Source organism: Melopsittacus undulatus, chromosome Z (assembly GCF_012275295.1).
Source record: "Melopsittacus undulatus isolate bMelUnd1 chromosome Z, bMelUnd1.mat.Z, whole genome shotgun sequence".
Lineage (NCBI taxonomy): Eukaryota > Metazoa > Chordata > Aves > Psittaciformes > Psittaculidae > Melopsittacus > Melopsittacus undulatus.
In genome coordinates, this window is record NC_047557.1 from 13,961,196 (window position 1) to 13,979,854 (window position 18,659).

The 18,659-nt window shown below is 41.5% G+C and overlaps 1 protein-coding gene across 1 annotated transcript in view; it reads left to right on the forward strand.

Moving 5' to 3' along the window:
• EGFLAM (EGF like, fibronectin type III and laminin G domains) overlaps positions 1 to 18,659 on the forward strand; it is a 79,953-nt gene that overhangs the window by 42,687 nt on the left and 18,607 nt on the right. Inside the window, exons 8-15 of the mRNA XM_034073060.1 lie at positions 1,367 to 1,482; positions 1,720 to 2,056; positions 4,486 to 4,586; positions 6,351 to 6,451; positions 7,519 to 7,663; positions 10,219 to 10,408; positions 13,517 to 13,642; positions 14,398 to 14,641. Coding sequence (XP_033928951.1) covers positions 1,367 to 1,482; positions 1,720 to 2,056; positions 4,486 to 4,586; positions 6,351 to 6,451; positions 7,519 to 7,663; positions 10,219 to 10,408; positions 13,517 to 13,642; positions 14,398 to 14,641 — 1,360 coding nt within the window. The remainder of the gene's footprint in view (positions 1 to 1,366; positions 1,483 to 1,719; positions 2,057 to 4,485; positions 4,587 to 6,350; positions 6,452 to 7,518; positions 7,664 to 10,218; positions 10,409 to 13,516; positions 13,643 to 14,397; positions 14,642 to 18,659) is intronic.

An 18,659-nucleotide genomic window follows, 5' to 3' on the forward strand; every position in this document is an offset into this window, starting at 1 on the left:
GTGACAGTGAAGCTCTCACTACGATCAAGTGGCGTTTTCTGGGTTGTCACATCTCCTTTCCATGGACAGCCACTGCCCAGCAAGACTCTGTGTCTCTGAATGTTGTAATATGAAGGACACACTGATTTATGAGGAAACACAGGCAGCTTGTGGCTGCTAAAATAAACACACATACATGATCAGCTTACACAGAGGCTTTGTAAAGCAAGGGTTATTGATGCTGGTGTTAAGTGGTTGCAAAATATTTTATGGAAAAAGCAAATGTGCAAATTCTGTTTTTTCAATGGTTATCAAATGTTTGTCTATTCTTACTCTTGCTAAAATGATGATAATGATGCTGTTATCTATATTACCTTTCTTTATGACTTTTGATTTAGTAGCTGAAAAGCATAAACCACTGTTTAAGCAGAAATTGCTATGTGAAGTGCCGAAAAGCACAGGTATTTTTTTGTGAAGACCCTCTTACTGTTTAAACTGCCTGTTTCCAGCCTGGTGTCCGTCACATCACAGTTAAGTGCTGTAGGGGTAGGTAGAACAGATTATGCATGAGAAATACATGATATTTGTGCATGTTTCTTTTTTCAAGGTATGAAATTGTTTTAGAAAATAGCTAAAAAAGGCTAGGATTAGGATGCTAATTTCAGGAGCATAAGAGTGAGTCCTATGCTCCTGTCTGAGTCCTAAGAAGAGTATGTCAGGAAAGCCCTACCTAGATGCATCTTTATTGCTGTTCTAGTTATTTGTTCACTAATAGGTCAGGTATGCGAATGTGTATTTACAAAGCAGAAAAGTCAGATCTGAAAACTTTGATTTTTTGTAAAGGCCTTTGTCCCTTTCCTGCTACTAGTTTTAAATTTATGCTAATTAAAATTAAATTAATGTGGCTGCCCCGTCCTTGGCAGTGCTCAAGGCCAGGCTGGATGGGGCTTTGAGCAACCTGCTGTAGTGGAAGGTATCTCTGCCTGTGACAGGGGGCTTGGAACTAGATTACCTTTAAGGTCACTTCTAAACCAAACCGATCTGTGATTCTGTGAAAAACAATTCAGTTACTAAAATGTTGTCCACGTCAAAAAAGTTGAGTCTTTGTCGTGAAAGAATGATGGATAAAAGTCAGTTTGCAGTAGGAAAAAACCCCAGTTTTGCCTGCTTAATTTGTTTAGTCACTTAGTAAATGACTAAATGAGGATCTTCACTTTAAGTTGCACATATATCACTAGGACATCATCTCCCATTTCAGGCTGACATTTGCATTTTCTGTAGATTTCATCCACATATTTCCATGTGGCAAATCAGAGGATGATAAGATCTGACTTCCTGTAAAGAGAAAAAAATGCATGAACTGAATATGCCAGTCATGTCTTTTTAGGCTCTGAGGAACTAGGAAGTGGAAGCTATGGGCATCGATATATCACAGATACAGTCACTGGTGATGATGATGGATTTGAAATTGATGACTCTGACTATGACATTTACATAGAAGAGGTAAATTTCAAGATTTCACTTCTTATTTTTCTTTTCTTCATAGTCTTGATATTTCAAATGTCTGGTCTTGTCAGGAAGTTTAATGTGATATTATATGCTCAGATATAATAATATTTTTTTTTTTAAGTGAAGATAAGTTTATTGGTTGGCTCTGTATCTTGAAAGGTATTAATTTAATTTCATTTCCATGTAGTATCTTAGTTGTTACTGAATTTGTGCTTCTTTATTTCCTTTCAGCTCAGACCTCTTCCTGCCATTAAGGGAGGCAACAGAAAATTTCTAGTTGAAACTAAGGTCACACCAGGGTCTAGTTCCAGGCTCCTCTCACGGGTCCTTACAACCACTTCTGAACCCACTACTTTCACTCCCACCACCACACAGTCTTCAACCACAGCAAGGGTGACTACAGCTCAGGCTTCAAGAAGGGGCAGCACATATTCTGCTGCACGCCTGTTTGATCTGTCCTGTGATGAGGCCATCTGTTCTGCAGACAGCTTTTGCATCAATGATTATGACCGGGGTGGCTCACGCTGCCACTGCAACTTGGGAAAAGGCGGAGAGACATGTGCAGAAGGTAGGTTTCTGTGTGCCTAATGCTGCTGGCTCCCCCTTGTCCAGGGCAAGGAACAGCTTTGCAATGAACCAAGCAAAGTGTGCTTCGGGAATAGGTGGCTGGGCTCAATTCCTGAGGACAGCAGCAGCTTCCACATCCAGTTTAGACACCCTCAGCCAGATGAAAGCAGTTATTCTTTAATAAATGTGAATGCAGAACCTGTGTGAGTCTGCACAGGGGAGGTTCATCTTCCTTCTCCAACCTAGGAGTGGGAGGGTGTTGGAGCCAGATATGTTGATAGGCACCCAGGGCTGACAGGGTCCAGCCATGGCATCCAGAGCTTCCAGCAGGGACATTCAACCCCCTTTGACCCTTGCCATTTTCCTGCAGCTGAAGACCTGAACCACCTGCATTTGCAGTGTGGTTACTTGGATGATGCTGATTCTGCAGCAGGGATGTCAGATAGAGCCCCAGTCGTAAAACCAGTTCCAGAGAAGTCTTTCCTTATGGTCTGTAGGGCACAAGTGCTGGAGTGGTAGCCTCAGCACTCACATCAGTCAGCCCTGGGCAAGAGAGGAACGAAACTACCTCCCCAGTTCAGAAATCATGACCAGTCAGGATTTACCATGTGTCTTCCCACCTCTCTGTATGGCAGTTGAGCTGGTAAGAGCTTGCTGAGCTGAAAGACACCATTCTGCTTCTCCTTCCCTTGACACCTTCCTCTCCCTCTGCAGACCTAACCTCACCCATTTGCTGGGTCTGATGTTGAGCTGATCCCCTTGTGAGCCAGTGCAGCTCACTTACCAGGCCATAGATCACTTTTTTCCCCACCTGGAGTTACTTTTCGTCTGGTTTGACAACCAAGGGGTCAGATGAATGCCTTGTGCAGAGAAAGTGTTCTGTGGCTTGTAGTGGTGCTGTCCCACCAGCTGAGAAAGAGCTGATGAATCCATCCCCATGCTGATTGATCTACCAAGAGCCTGACACGCAGCAGAGCATTGGAAACACATTTCTGCAGGCTTGTGTTAGACATTTGTGATGCACAATGCTGTGCACTAGAGATACAGACACTGAAGGTGTTTGATCTCCTGGTGCTGGAGTAAAGAGGGCTCATTCTGAAAATAAACTGCTGTGACTCAGTCACATGGAGGAGCTGCAGATGTGATTTTTGGCCTTTATCAAGTATGAATAGTCAAGGATTTATTTGAACTGACATAACTACATACAACTTGTAGAACGGATTTGATAATGTCAGTCCAAAACCACCAATTTTCACAAGGGAGTGTGTTTTTCCTTGGTAAGCAGTAGCACTATGTACAATATTTCTGTGTCCTGAATTCTCTGATGCAGCCAATATTGTTAAGTAGTATATTAATCTGAATGAAAACAGACTTTTCTTTACACAGCTGCACAGTCCTCTGGTCCAGCCAGTTCTGCTTGTGATCAGGGCATGAGTTAGTTGCTGTCTGCTGCAGTTGCATTCAAGTTTATAGCACCAATTGTCTTCAGCTTAAAATGGTTGCGTTGCAAACAAAAACACCGAGAAAGCTGTATCGAGATCCAAGTACGCAATAAAACCCCAGTCAGTATTCAATTAACAAACAGGAATAGGACTCCTCAGCCTCCCTTCCTCATTAGCCTTAGATCCACTGCAAACAAAAAAAAAAAATTAAGGTCTGAAACAATGTCTGTCCTCAGGGTTTCTTAGGAAAATGAGCTGCAAACATAACAGTAAGACATATCTCTGATTTTCTGTGCTGAAACCAGGGTGGGACTGTAACATAAGACAAGGAAGGATTGATAACTCCAGTTGACAAGAGCAATATGAAATGCCACTGTTGCAGCCAGGGACGGAGAGCTGCCTGCAGCGACTCTTCTCCCTATAACTGCCTTTAGATTCTGCCCTGAGCTGACTTGAGGGAAATGCTGGAAGCTCCTTGGCTCTTATAAACCATCCAAGGATTCTGCAAATGTTGAGCACAGCAGCTATGGAGCAGCAGTGACTAATGTGGTTTAAAGTCTGGATGCATTTTCCACATATGTTTTTATAATCCTGCAGAACGGGAAATTACTTGTTTTCTCTTTGCTAAACGAATTCTTAAAAGGAGATAAATATGAAGCTGATGGGTTCTGTCTTCCATAACAAGGATGAAATCTAGAGAAATTTCCACTGCATTCACAGTGATCAAACTGTTGAGCACTATTTGGCCCTCAGTATCCTGCATCTTTCCAAGTTCACCAGATCCTTGGGAATGAAGGAATTACTTGTGAAAGGTGGTGGGAGGACAAGGCAATAGGTTAACTGATTATTGACTGCTGCAGACTAATGGTTGGGTCTGGAGGAACTCTGCTTTTCATTTTCACCTCGCTTTGTCTAGTGCTAAATATATATATTGATTTCTATACGGGAGAAAACTGCTAAGCAACATGCTTCTGTCTTTGCTTTTCAGATATTACTATCCAGTATCCTCAGTTTTCTGGCTACTCATATATCACCTTTGAACCACTGAAAAACTCCTATCAGACATTTCAAATTACCCTTGAATTCAGGGTAAGTTTAAGCAATCCCAAACTCACATAGGAGCTTTTTTTTTATTTGCTTGTTCTGATTATATCAACAACAGAACAATAACTTAGATTTTGTATAGCTGAATTGGTAATTGTGGTGAACCTATATGTAATTTTAATCTCTAGATATCTTGCTTCACCTTCTGTGAATGCAAATGAAGTTGGTAAACTGAGCTTAAATATTTGGATCCATTATTCATAGGCAGTGCGTGAGAGTATCCCTTGGACTAGTAAGTATTGCAGACTAGCAGCAATGTACATTGGCAAGGTTATAGCCATGTGAATGAGCTATAGGCTGAAGTACACCTTGGAACTTTTGTGAATTACGGTTTAGAGGTGGCATGTAGTATCTTTCCATTGTGTGCAGTTCTGGTGTCCTCAACATAAAAAGGACACGGAACTGTTGGAACAAGTACAGACAAGGGCCATGAGGATGATCAGGGGACTGGACCACCTCCTGTATGAAGACAGGCTGAGAAAGTTGGGGGTGCTCAGCCTGGAGAAGAGAAGGCTGCGTGGAGACCTCATAGCAGCCTTCCAGTATCTGAAGGGGGGCTATAGGGAAGCTGAAGTGGGCCTCTTTGCTAGGGACTATGGTGATAGGACAAGGGGTAATGGATTCAAACTTAAACAGGGGAAGTTTAGATTGGATATAAGGAAGAAATTCTTTACTGTAAGGGTGGTGAGGTACTGGAATGGGTTTCCCAGGGAAGTTGTGAATGCTCCATTCCTGGCAGTGTTCAAGGCTAGGTTGTACAGAGCCTTGGGTGATATGGTTTAGTGTGAGGTGTCCCTGCCCATGGCAGGGGGATTGTAACTAGATAATCTTAATGTTCTTCCCAACCCTAATTATTCTATGATTTAAGAAAATGTGATCTTGTTGTACTGAGGAAAATACTGCTCTATATCCAGAGTTCCTTTCCTACTTTGCAGGATTTAAGTAAGCATTATTTTCCACCTCTGAAGTTTGGGACACCAGCTATCAATACCTGCAAGATACTGAACTACTTAAACTACCTGTCTGAAGTGGCTGGATACATCCCATGGTGATTTGTGTTAATGCTGTCTATGTATTATGGATGGAGCTGGTAGGGCTGCCTGCAGGGAGGGTGGCTGAGCTCTTGGATGCTCTCCCACTTCTATGTAAAGCAGACTTGCCAGCTTCACAGCCTAGGTATAAGACCATCACTAGAGCAGCAATAGTGTGTTGGCTCACATGGTGATCTAACACACATGGCAATTTGTCAGCTTAAAATGCAGGATGGCTGCAAAATGTCACTGTGTCACCTGCTACACACATATGGAGAAATGGTGCTTACACAGGTTATTTGGCTTGTAAAGTGTCAGGCTCACTGAACATGTGAAGCAAGGTGTATGTATTTGTGTGCAGTAAGTCTGATGAGTTTACACTTAACAGGTATCCTACATCCTTGCTAGACTTTGTGCTCAAGGGTATCATATGGGAAATAACTGACAACCTTTAATGCTTTCAGGCTTCTTTTCAGGTCTCATAGTATCATATTGTAAACAGAAGTTCTTAAACCATTTAAGCATTAAGGAAATGTTTTTCTAGGTTCTTCAAATGCTGGATTCGAAGTTGATAAAAACATTTCTGATTCTGGAAGTTAAAAACTCCATCTGAAACATTCTGTGCTTTTTTTGGAGAAAAGCTTCCCAGTGCTGCTTGCATTTTTGTGTTATTGTGGGGCTTAGGCTTTGACTTTTCATGTTGATGCAATGATTGCAGGCTGAATCAGAAGATGGCTTGCTGCTATACTGTGGAGAAAATGAACATGGTCGTGGTGATTTTATGTCACTGGCAATCATCCGACGTAGCGTCCAGTTCAGGTAAAACTCCCACTTCATCCTCAATCTGATGTAAAGGAGAAGGGCCCATTGCTGCCTCCTGTGAGTGCTATATGTAATGACTGTCTTCCATGTCTTTGACTTTTGCCCCATGCAGTGCACAAAATGGATGGTTCTACTTCATTTGACAGTCTTCAATATCTTTTTTCTCTCATCTTCTTTCGAGGACACGTGCCCTTTTGAATTCTTTTCACTCAGACCTTGGTGTAAAGGCTAATTTTTTTTTCAAAGCATTAGTCATTGGCACTGTGTTGAACCCAGGACACTATGTTATCAGAAATAACAGTGACCCACTGCATTTGCTAAGCTGATGCTATATCAAGCTGTGCACAGTCAATGTTTTAGTTTCACAGCAAAATAAGCTGCAGGTAATGTAGCAAAAGAAAGGATTTAATGCCAGCAAAGGGCCTGGATCTTCGTCTTACTTCCCTTGTTTAGAAGAGAGTTGCAAGCTTTTAAAAAGGAAAATGGAGGGAATTTCATGCAGTCCCATAGATATGAGGCATGTGAAAGAATAACAAGGATCTCCTTGGGAGGTTGAGCCCTTTGAAAATGCGGAATAACAAAGTGAGTGATGTGCCTTAATTGTGTTTCTACTCACCTGCACTGAATGGCAGTTGATAAAATGGCACCTCCTGGAGATCTGCTTGTTAATAAGTCCTGAGTTTCATATAGAATCATAGTGTTATTAATGTAGCATTGCCTTTTACCAGGGAGCTAGAAAAATTCCGGAGAAAAATTACTCATAGCAGAAACTCAGACTATAATATCCTTGTCTTGGAACAGGTTTCACCTGCTGGCAAGCTTAGCAATGCACTTGGTACAGCCAGAGAATGCAAATCTCCACGAGAGAGAGGCAGATAATGAAGCTTGAAAGTCAGAATAGATCATGTATAGACCTGCTCTCTATTTTGTATGTGATCTGCTACATGCAACACAAAGCAGAGAGGTTCCCAGGAGTGAAGAGAATGTTTGGAACCTAAACCCAACTTTCAGTTGTGTGGTTAATGTGTGATTGTCACCTTTCCCTGTCTGTCTCATACTCCCAGGTTCAACTGTGGCACTGGAGTTGCAGTCATAACGAGTGAAAACAAAATCAAGCTGGGGAACTGGCACAGTGTCACGTTGTTCAGAGATGGGACAAATGGCTGGCTCAGGATGGACAACGATGCTTCAGTGACAGGAAAATCTCAGGTAGGCAATCCTGCACCTGCAGCTCGACCTTGGGCTCTCTCAAGATTATGTTGTCATTTTTCTTTGCCAGCAGAAGTCTGATCAGATTTTTAAGGTACATATTTTTTTATCAGTTTTGGGACTTTTGGTGAACCAGGATCACTGTATCGATCACTCTCCCACATGCTAGCCTAGAAATCTCATTGATAAATATCCCGCTGCTGAATCCCATCACAGTTTTCTTGTTGTCCTCCATGTTTGCTCTGCCACCCTTCTGCTACACTTTGTTAGTTTCAGATACAAGCTGCAGTTAAAAGTTTGCCAGGTTTTACAGCTGCTGTTCCTGATTACTTTCTTTTTCAAGCCTTGTAGAGCTGTTTTGCTTCCTCAGCTAAAAAAAAAAAATAGATGCATATGTTTATATATTTATGTATAATACGCATATGGCCACACAAGGTTTGTATACAGAAGTGTAATTACATGTGCACCATAGACATAGATGCAAGCACAGTAATGGAGATATGAATTCTGTCCTAATTTATGTTAAAACCAACAATTTCATATGAGGCTGCCAAGATAAAATATAATAGAGGAAGATGTCTTGACTTGCCCATCTGTTGGCAGGCCAGAAAATGGAACTGAAATTAAGGCACTGGAAAAACACAGTTACAAATTGTTTCAGATGTTTTTCCTCTTCCCTTTGATAGCCACTATTAGCAAGCTATCCCTGACCCTGAAAAAGTGGCTTCAAACATCTTATTACTTTACACTTACTTACACTGAAGGGGAAAAAAATGTCATCTATTGAGTTGTCATCAGCTGGAAATGACAGAAGAAAGGATTTCAATGTCTGTCACATATTGTGGTGTGTTACCAATGTGATGAGGCCAGGCAAAGGGCAAGTGTGAGATACATCCAGTAGAGACTAAAGCTATTGTACAGCACTTTGGTAAGAAGGCATCTGGCTGTGCAGGTGAGATACATCCAGTAGAGACTAAAGCTATTGTACAGCACTTTGGTAAGAAGGCATCTGGCTGTGCAGGACTATGATCACCCATAGCCAAGAAAGATGAAGTCAAAATGAAAAAGGTGAAGTCAAAGAAAAAAAGAGGAAGTCAAAGAAAAAAAGGTGCAACAAAGGACTAGGAGGAGGATTATGGTTCACAAAGTATTTTAGAAGAGTTTGACAATGGACACGCATTTTTCTGGTTGCAGATACAGCAGTAAAAAGTTATTTGCTCCAGGTGCTGCTCTCCACCAGAACTTGCTGTTGCTGTAGTATTGTTGCTCCAGTAAGTATTCCTCAGCCCTTCCCAGTTAGAATGACCTGGATTAGTGTCAGCAGAGTGGTACTGTTTTCTGACCTAGTTCGTTTTGACTTGAACAGTCTAAAGAGTGCCTACAAGAGAAGGGGAGTTTAACAGATCAAGGAAGACAGAAACACCAAAGGTAATGGGAGATGGCAAGTAGAAGGCAGGCTGGAGAGCTGTTTGCCCATAGCCCTGACATATGCCCACTGTGAGACCCTATGGACATCTGAACTCTCTTTAGTTACAGGCTCCACCTGGATTATCTTTTCCTGCTGAAATTGAGATCCATTTGATATGTTTCTGCAGTGCACTGTTCAGTGAACACCTGTAGATTCAATAACCTGGGCTTATTTAGCTTGCCAAAATATAGGCTATATGATTTATTGTTATAAATGCTATGGAGGCAGGATTAGAGTGAGAAATACAGAAAGATTTTAGGTCAGTGGCATTAGAAGGACACATTGGTAAAAACTGGCCATGAGTAAATGTGGGAATCTTGAGTGTTTTCTTCTAAAGGACAGTGAGGTGTCGAAACAGCCTTTGAGTAGAAGGCAAAAGACTTGTATCCTGGTCAATTAATAGATGAAATCGTGACTCAATTGCCCAAAATAGCATGGAGTTTGACTCAGTTGTCAAAAAAGTTCTGTTAGGTTTTTATTGTTGCCGTTGTTCCTTTCTGTGTACTGTAGCAATGCTAGTAAACTTCTGTGTATACATTTCTATAAACAGGTCAACTCACACACGCACAAAAAGATGGGGAGTAAATTTAGTGGTCATAAAGTGAGCAGAAGCCTACTGATATTGTAATTTTATCAACTTTTGCTTGACAGGTTTTACTGTTGTTTTTTTTGTAATTTCATTATTATTCAATGCTAAGCACTTGCTGGGTTTTGTCCAAAAGGCGGTATCACATTAGTCTATGTCCTGCAGCGCTTAGAGCTTAAAAGACAAATGATTTTGTCAAATGTAAAGGATGAAATTGCAGCAAAAGCAAGATCACAATCCTTCCTCAGAGGGGTTTTTAAAGTTTTTGTCCTGCTTTTAATAGTCCAATTATCATGATGGATGTGGGTGCAAAAAGTGACATTTAAAATGGTAGACTGATTGGAGGAATGACTAATGGAAAAGAGCTAACAGTGAGCAACGTACATCCCCCCAACATGATTCTTTGTGGAGAAAAAAATATTGATTATACCTAGTGTGGTTTAATAAATTATCCTGTCTCGTGTCTGTTCTGCATCATGTCATGCTCTATTTTTGTTTCAGGGCCAATATACTAAAATCACGTTCCAGACTCCTTTCTATGTTGGTGGTGCCCCCAGTGTGTACTGGCTGGTCAGAGCCACAGGCACCAACCGTGGGTTCCAGGGTTGTGTTCAGTTGCTCAGCATCAACGGAAAGATAATTGATATGAGACCCTGGCCATTAGGGAAAGCTCTCAGTGGTGCTGATGTCGGTAAGTATAATTGTATGGGGTCTTCAATCAGCAGTAAAACAAGGGTTGCTTTTTCATCTGTTGAAGTTGAGCAATGGTCCAGGTTTGAGAGATGGAAGGTGCAATCTTTGGTTTTGGCATGGTATTTCTCTGTGCCTTTGCACACTGGTTTTGATGAGTCTGTAGTAGCAGGGTTTATCACTCTATGCAAGTAAACATCATTGTTTAGTATACTAAAATACCTTGTGGACACTGTTATCCCACACAATAAATAGTAAAACCTGTTCTCACAGGCAAACAGAAAACTCTGCTGCTGATAGAATTATGTCTGCACGAGTATTTCTGCCAGCATCTCTCAGGATGACTCTTCATGCTTCTGTTTGACACAGTCATGTCATCAGAAATCAATAGTATGTGTGGTGTTTGTATTTAAAACACTGTGGACCCAACAAAATGTGTTTTGCCTAAAGACATCATTGCACTTGTCCAAGGCAAACAGTGATCTTTCAGACCCGCAGCAGTGTTATGGCCATTACAGAGGGCTTTACCCATTAAACCCCTTACTGTTGAGGTAAATAGGCTTTTTCTGTTGACTCTTCATTGTTTTTTAACTTCCAGAGTCACAATATGTTTTAAAAATAACATGGAATAAATTCTTTCAACAGCTTTATGATGTGGTATTATAATATGATTTTCACTTCACAGATTAAAAGACGGACAAGTAGGGAAGTTAATTAACTAGTTGTATCTTTTTTATTCATCTTTATTTCATGCACATAATGGGCACTTGAAAAACAAGACAGAGGACCAAAATCCTGTTTTAATGACCTCCCAGTGTAAACAGTTCCAGAGTAAGAGTAAACCCAAGTCATAAATGCAGGAAATAAATCCCATATCACTGAACTTTCCATGCTATGCTACAGCCATAAAGTCAGCTTTCTTCTCTTATAGAGCTGTGCATTTGGCATTCCAAAGGAAGTGATTAATGAGAAACTTCCTAGCAATTGCTCCCTGTTCTCTAGATACCATGACCAAATTTATTTGCAATGTAGGCGGAGAACAGAGTGGCCCAAGAAACAGATGATGAAATGAATAAGACTTTGGAAGCAGAGAGCAATTTCACAATAGAGTGAGAATCTATGGAATTTAGATAGACAGATGAAAGCCCCGCTGAAGTTCTCGGAGCCCTAATCTCTATTGCTTTTTTGTTGCAGCCACTTTCATTCTCATCCATGAATGCTCCACGTACTATTGCATTCGCAATCAACATCAGTGAAAATAAATGCTGGATTCTGTTATGTGTGACTTGAAACTGAGTGATAGAGCCTTACTGTCCTTACATGACTGCACACACTTGTATGAAACTCTACTAGGGGAGACTTCCAAAAAATATGCTGCATAAGTTAAGCTTAAAATACATGAACTGCAAGTGAACTCTGCTAGTGTTTAGGAATGTTTTTTGCTAGCCAGTATGCTGTATCTTTCTATTGGCACAGTGTATAAATGAGGGGTGCTGTGGTACATTGACCACAGAACTGAGGGTGGGGAGGAGAGTTGTCCATCCTGCTCCTGTGCCATCTCTGCTGGCTACTGCAGAAATCCCACAGGACTGTAAGCTAAGAGGCTGATTGGGAAAACAGCACTCACGGTTTGGAGCAGGCACAGCAGGGCCCTGGACTTCCATTGCAGCTTCCTTCCTCCCTTTCTTCTTTGTTTGCCACTGCAGCCAACCAGATGAAGCCATCAGACCTGTGTTTTGCCTCTTCTGGTATAGTCGCCTTTGCTGGCCCAAAGGCTGTGAGAACTGAGACATGGTGAGAGCAGCCTGTTCTTAAACCAGGGACTGCTCCGGTTTAAGCTGTCCCTCAAGCCAGTGAGCTTGTAACTTGTCCATTTAATACTATCTTCCTTGTCCTTTTCTATTTTTCAAAGACTGACTAACTTTGATGTGTTTGAACATACTGCCAGCACTGACTAACAGTACTGCAGATGCAGTAAAGACGAGTGTTGTCTTGGTTTTCTGTTTGTGTCTTAAACTAGTACATCTAGATCCTTATTTACCCACATGTCTTGGCTCTGTTTCCTCATCTATAAAATAGAGCTAGTGCTATATATTTCTGTCAGTGTTGCAATAGCTTTTGGGTGTGTGACGGATCTCAGAGACTAAGTACCAATCCTGCTCCAGTCACCATGTCTGTTACAATGCAGCCCAGAAGTGGAAAAGATGGCTCAACAAGCATTGCGAACACTCCTGCTCCCATGGCTGTGTGTGGGGCAGCCACCTGAAGGGGTAATTGTCCCTTTCCACATAGAAGGAGAATTCATTCCCTTCTGCAGAACTTGTATATTTTGCTTATGCTCCTTGAGTTAGCCTTGGAGCCCTGTGTTATGACTGCTGTACTCAGACCTTGCCTCTCTACAATGAAAAATGGGCCTGAAAGGAGATTTGTAGATGTGCAGTACAAGACAAGTCAGTGCTGTCAGGGAGTTGTACCAGATGACCCCAGAGTTAAATCAGTAAGCTATTTGCTCTACACCAATTTCAGCATAATTCCAGCAAGAAGAAATAACCTTATTGTTTTAGGTGATGTGCCAGAATAGTAGAAATGCTTCTTAAAAAGCTCATACATTGATGCTATGGATCACTTTTAGTGCAGACAAGATAGCTGACAAACTTATTTTAGGTAATAAGATAAGATGATGATGATTAACACCTTCCAAGCTTTCCATGGCATGAATTTACAGTGAATAAATAAGTGTTCAAATCAACTGAAATTAAAAAAGTCACAGTGCTTGTAAACAATGGAGACAGATTTCTATTTTATGAGAAAATAAAGATTGAAATAAGGGCAGAAAAAAAAGTTGAGGGTATGATAGAAAGCTACAACTGTCGTCATTTGTTCGTAGGGGCTATTTTTTTGCTGTAAGGTCTCGTACTGGTCTGCTACTAAAAAAGTGGTAAAAATCAAGTTACCTTGTCAAAGTTGCACACCATCTGACAACCTAGGAAAGGATTTAAACAGGAGAGCAAATCATATTGGTTAGTAGCAATGATCAACAGGCAAATAAATCTTCCTTGACAAGCTTCTCTGATAAATCAATGTTCTGGCTCTCTGTTTCTCTGTTTAGGTGAGTGTAGCAGTGGCATCTGTGACGAGGCATCCTGCATCAACAGTGGTACCTGTACTGCGAGCAAAGCAGATTCATACATTTGCCTTTGCCCTCTTGGATTTAAAGGTCATCATTGCGAAGAAGGTGAGAAATGCTGGGCTGCTTATATTTCTTTGTACATGTTATTTAGTGTTCAATATGTTTTCCACATAGTGACATCCAAGGAGGTCTTAAGCTATTACATTAACAGAAACAAGTATTTTTTACTTCATCTTTTCAAAATCACACAGTGAACGCCTCCCTTTCTCCTTTCACTTTGCAGCTACATCCAGCCTCTACGTAATCAGTGATTCCCAAAACTCTAATTATTTAACTGTAATTGAGCATCTCAACCTACTTTTCAGGAGTTAAAATAATGTGCCATTCCACAGCTGCACGTTAACCCTAAAAAAATCCCCACTTTTCTTCTAAAACCAGTGTCAGTTTTATATTCTGAAATGTGCACAACCCAATATCATTTTTCTGCTGAAATCATAGAGGTACAAAGAGTCAAATGCATACAGCATTTTTTTCTGTGCTGCAGAATTTCTTATACCACCACCAATTGTGTGCATGCTATTTTGAAAAAGACTATGGTGAATCACTACAGAAAAGGAACACAAAGCTTTGTAATGCCAGGACATTCCTGGAAAAGGAAGGGATTAAGAATAAGATTAAGAATACAAGCAGTGTTGGCTAGGATGAAAAAAATGTATTTTTACTTTGGAAGATGATTTTTTTGTTGATTTTCTTAACGTTAGCTTTAAGTTACCTAACAAAGGGAACTGACAAAGGTTGGCAGGAGTCAATTCCTTACCTATGAACCTCAATTGACCTGCTTGTGTATTCTGGATTTCCAGCACTCACTTTGGCCATACCTCAGTTCAACGAGTCCTTAAGATCATTTGCTAGTACACCCTGGCCCTTGGAACCACAGAACTACCTTTCCTTCATGGAGTTTGAGATGACATTTCGTCCAGATTTAGAGACTGGTGTCCTTTTGTACAGCTACGACACAGACAGCAAGGACTTCCTCTCCATTAACATGGTGGCTGGTTATGTGGAGTTCAGGTTTGACTGTGGCTCAGGAACAGCTATTATCAGGTAAACAGAATTGCTTGTATTTCCTTTCCAACAGTGCCACAGTGCTGATACAGAGGAGGAGTGGACTGGAAATAGTAATAGCCTGTTCTGAGGTGTGGGAGCCCATTAGTCCCTAGTGCCTACTCCTAAGGAAGCAAAGAATCACTAGAGTGGTATTCACGGGGACAGGAGTCTACATAAGTCCGTGTTTCCAAAATTTATCGGAGTTACAATGTCATGTCACCATCTTATATAGTAGCATTTATAGTTTAACTACAGATTTTACCTTTGTTTCTGTACAATATTACAGAAGTGCCCTTCTTGCCTCCATGGCATTGTACCATCATAGAATCATAGAATAGTTAGGATTGGAAAGGACCTCAAGATCATCTAGTTCCAACCCCCCTGCCATGGGCAGGGACACATCACACTAAACCATATCACCCCAGGCTTCATCCAACCTGGTCTTGAACACTGCCAGGGATGGAGCATTCACTACCTCCCTGGGCAACCCATTCCAGTACCTCACCAGCCTAACAGTAAAGGATTTCTTCCTTATATCCAGTCTAAACCTCTGCTGTGGGTCTAAATATCTTGTACATACACTTTCTAGTCACATGATTGCACAATATTGGCACTTCCGTAAGCATCCTTGTCCCTGGTCTCCAGTTCCAGGCAGTAAGTGCCAGGCTGGAGGTGTCACAGATAGATGCAACTGCAGGTCCCCTCTCTCCTCATAGTGCTGGGTTTGGGGGAAATCTGAGGCTAATATCCAATTTACATAACTTAAGCAGTCTAAACAATAAATATATCTTTTAAACATATCACTCAGGCTCTCAGACAAAGACAGACCTTCTGAGAATGATTGATTGCATCCTAAAATTAATGTCTAGGATAGGAATAATGAAATGCCTCAAAAAGGGCTGCTCTCCCTCTGTGTAATGGAGTGCCCTGTCTCTGGGCAGCTCTTCCATGGGCTTTTCTGAAAAGGCAGTGAGCCATACAGAGGCACTTAGTACCTTGGATGTGGTCCAAGAGGCTGCCTGTTTGACCAGATTGACCTAATATTTAGAAATAATCTATATAAAGCTTATGCAAAATGTGTACAATGCATACAAGTCTTGCATACCGTATGTTTCCTGTGGGTGGACATCAGGGGTTTTGGCTATACTGCAATTAGGGGAAATGTATTGATTTTCCACTGATTGAGGACTCAAGCGAACAAACCCTTTCAGATGACAGAACGAAAGAAGAAATTTCAAGGGAGCAAATGCAAAATGACGCACAACCCTATCAGTACACAGCTGTCACAGTACAATTAGTGTTGTCAGACAGAGAAAGAGCCTGAAGTCATCATGGGCAGTTCTGTGAAAGCAACAGCTAGCTGCATGGAGACAAACACAGAAATCTTAAGTACAATGCAGAGAATTATTAGGAGCGATCTAAGGAGCAATGTCTTTTGCAAAACTCTACAATATCACCTGCCCTGAAAATTTCCTGTCATTCTGGTCACTTCATTTCAGAAGAAATGAGCAACATTAAAAAAGAAGAGCGGTCTTGATATCCAGGGGAGGGAAAGAAACAACTTCAACAATTCAGCAGGACCTTTCAACCTGGAAAAGAAAGAGTTTGGTGGAAGTATGATAAAGATTTTTGAATTGTGAATGACATGAAGATAAATAAGGAATTCTGTATTTTTTCAGTATGGAAGTATTAGAAGGAGCCCAGTGGAACTGCAAACCAAAAAAATATTAAACAAAGAAAATAAGATAGGTTTTTTTTATATGGTGCATGAATAAGTTGTGGAAGCTAATTGTCACAGCAAGTTACAGATGCCAGAACTATAAATAGGTTGAGGAAAAAAAAAAAAATCTGAAGAAAGCTCCATTGAGGGAGATCAAACACAATTGTACGGATGCAGCCTCGGACTCAGGAAATTGCTAAATGACAAGTTGCCAGAAGCTGAAAGAATATATCAAGGGAAGAATCACTCTGTACTTGCCCTGTTGTTTTTTCTTGTTGGAAAGCAGCAGAAATAGCTAATGTCAAAGACCTTTGCCCCAACCCAAAATGGCCCTTTCTTACAACAGACTTCAATCTTTATCTGATTACAGCTAATTCCTATTGCTAGCAACCATAAGACATTAAAGCAGACATAATTTTTCCCTCCCCAAGAATATTGTACTGCTTCAAAACACCTTGGACTAAAGTTTAACCAAGATGTAGGTTTGTAAAACATGGCAAGAGCTACAAGAACATGCCTGAGACTGGAAACTGCTGCTTTCCATTGGAAATCAGAAGAGGAAGCAGGATGGCAGCTAGCACCTGGCTCACATGCATTGGGAGTGTTGAGAGATAGCTGGGTAACGGAGTGACTCACAAGACCAGTAGGCTTAGCTGGAAGTTGACTGGATGTCCTGTTCAGCTCCTTTTTCTAGATAATGTGTGCAACCCACACCCTGTCATCAACTCTCTCAGTGGTTAAATAAGATAAATAGATTCCCTGTTTTTTGTGCCTGCCTAGCCAGTATCCATTTGAACTTCATCATACCCCTTCACGCCTTCCATTCGTCCTAAGTGAGAATACAGCACTGATCATCCTGACTACCTCTTCCATAGCACCAGGCTGTTAAGTATTATCATATAGAAACATAGAGTCATAGAATAATTAGGGTTGGAAAGGACCTCAAGATCATCTAGTTCCAACCCCCCTGCCATGGGCAGGGACATCCCACACTAAACCATATCACCCAAGGCTTCATCCAACCTGGTCTTGAACACTGCCAGGGATGGAGCATTCACAACCTCCCTGGACAACCCATTCCAGTACCTCACCACCCTCACAGTGAAGAATTTCTTCCTTATATCCAATCTAAACCTCTGCTGTTTGAGTTTCAATCTGTTACCCCCTGTCCTACCACTACAGTCCCTAATGAATAGTCCCTCACCAGCATCCATTTAGGCTCCCTTCAGATACTGGAAGGCTGCTATGATATCTCCACACAGTCTTCTCTTCTCCAGGCTGAACAGCCTCAACTTTCTCAGCCTGTCTTCATATGGGAGGCGCTCCAGGCCCCTGATCATCCTCGTGGCCCTCCTCTGGACTTGTTCCAACAGTTCCATGTCTTTTTTATGTTGAGGATGCCAGAACTGTACACAATACTCCAAGTGAGGTCTCACAAGAGCAGAGTAGAGGGGCAGGATCACCTCCTTCGACCTGCTAGTCACACTTCTTTTGATGAAGCCCACGATACAGTTGATTTTCTGGGCTGTAAGCACACACTGCCAGCTCATGTTCATTTTCTCATCGACCAACACCCCCAGGTCCTTCTCCACAGGGCTGCTCTGAATTTCCTTTTTGCCCAACCTGTAGCTGTGCCTGGGATGGCTCCGACCCAGGTGTAGGACCTTGTGCTTGGCATGGTTAAACTTCATGAGGTTGGCATCAGCCCACCTCACAAGCATGTCAAGGTCCAATCAGAACACACTTATAATGTCTTTATAATTAAGCTTAAGGCAAGCTCATTTATGTATGTCAGCAGCAGCAGCAGGAAAGCTGCTGGTGGTGAAACTTGGTTCTTGTCTCAAGTGTCCTGGGGTGGAAGCGGCATAGCAGGATGGAAGCAGCACAGTATGTGCAGGGGACATGAGAAGGAGCCAGGATGCCAAGCACATGCAGATGCAGAACCTGAGCTGTTTACCAAGATGTCTCAGTGGAGAGTTTATTGTCCCCTAGTATATCCCTTGGCCAGGCATTCATAGGATCTTCATCATTTGGTATATTTTTTAAGGTTTGGTTTACATGAGGAAAAATATTCCTTAACCCAACAACCAGAAGAATTCAAAGGCCTGCAGAAAGTGTTACCAAACTCAGGCTGTTTTCAAAATCCTTTTGAATCCAAGAAATAGCTTGCAACTCTGAAGTGATGACTCTGCAAGGCTTAATCATCCCTAATCATAATTAAACCTAGCAAAGTAAGAGGGCTAGCGTGATGATGACCTGATCAGCAGAAAAGATAAAATATATGTATTGACACTT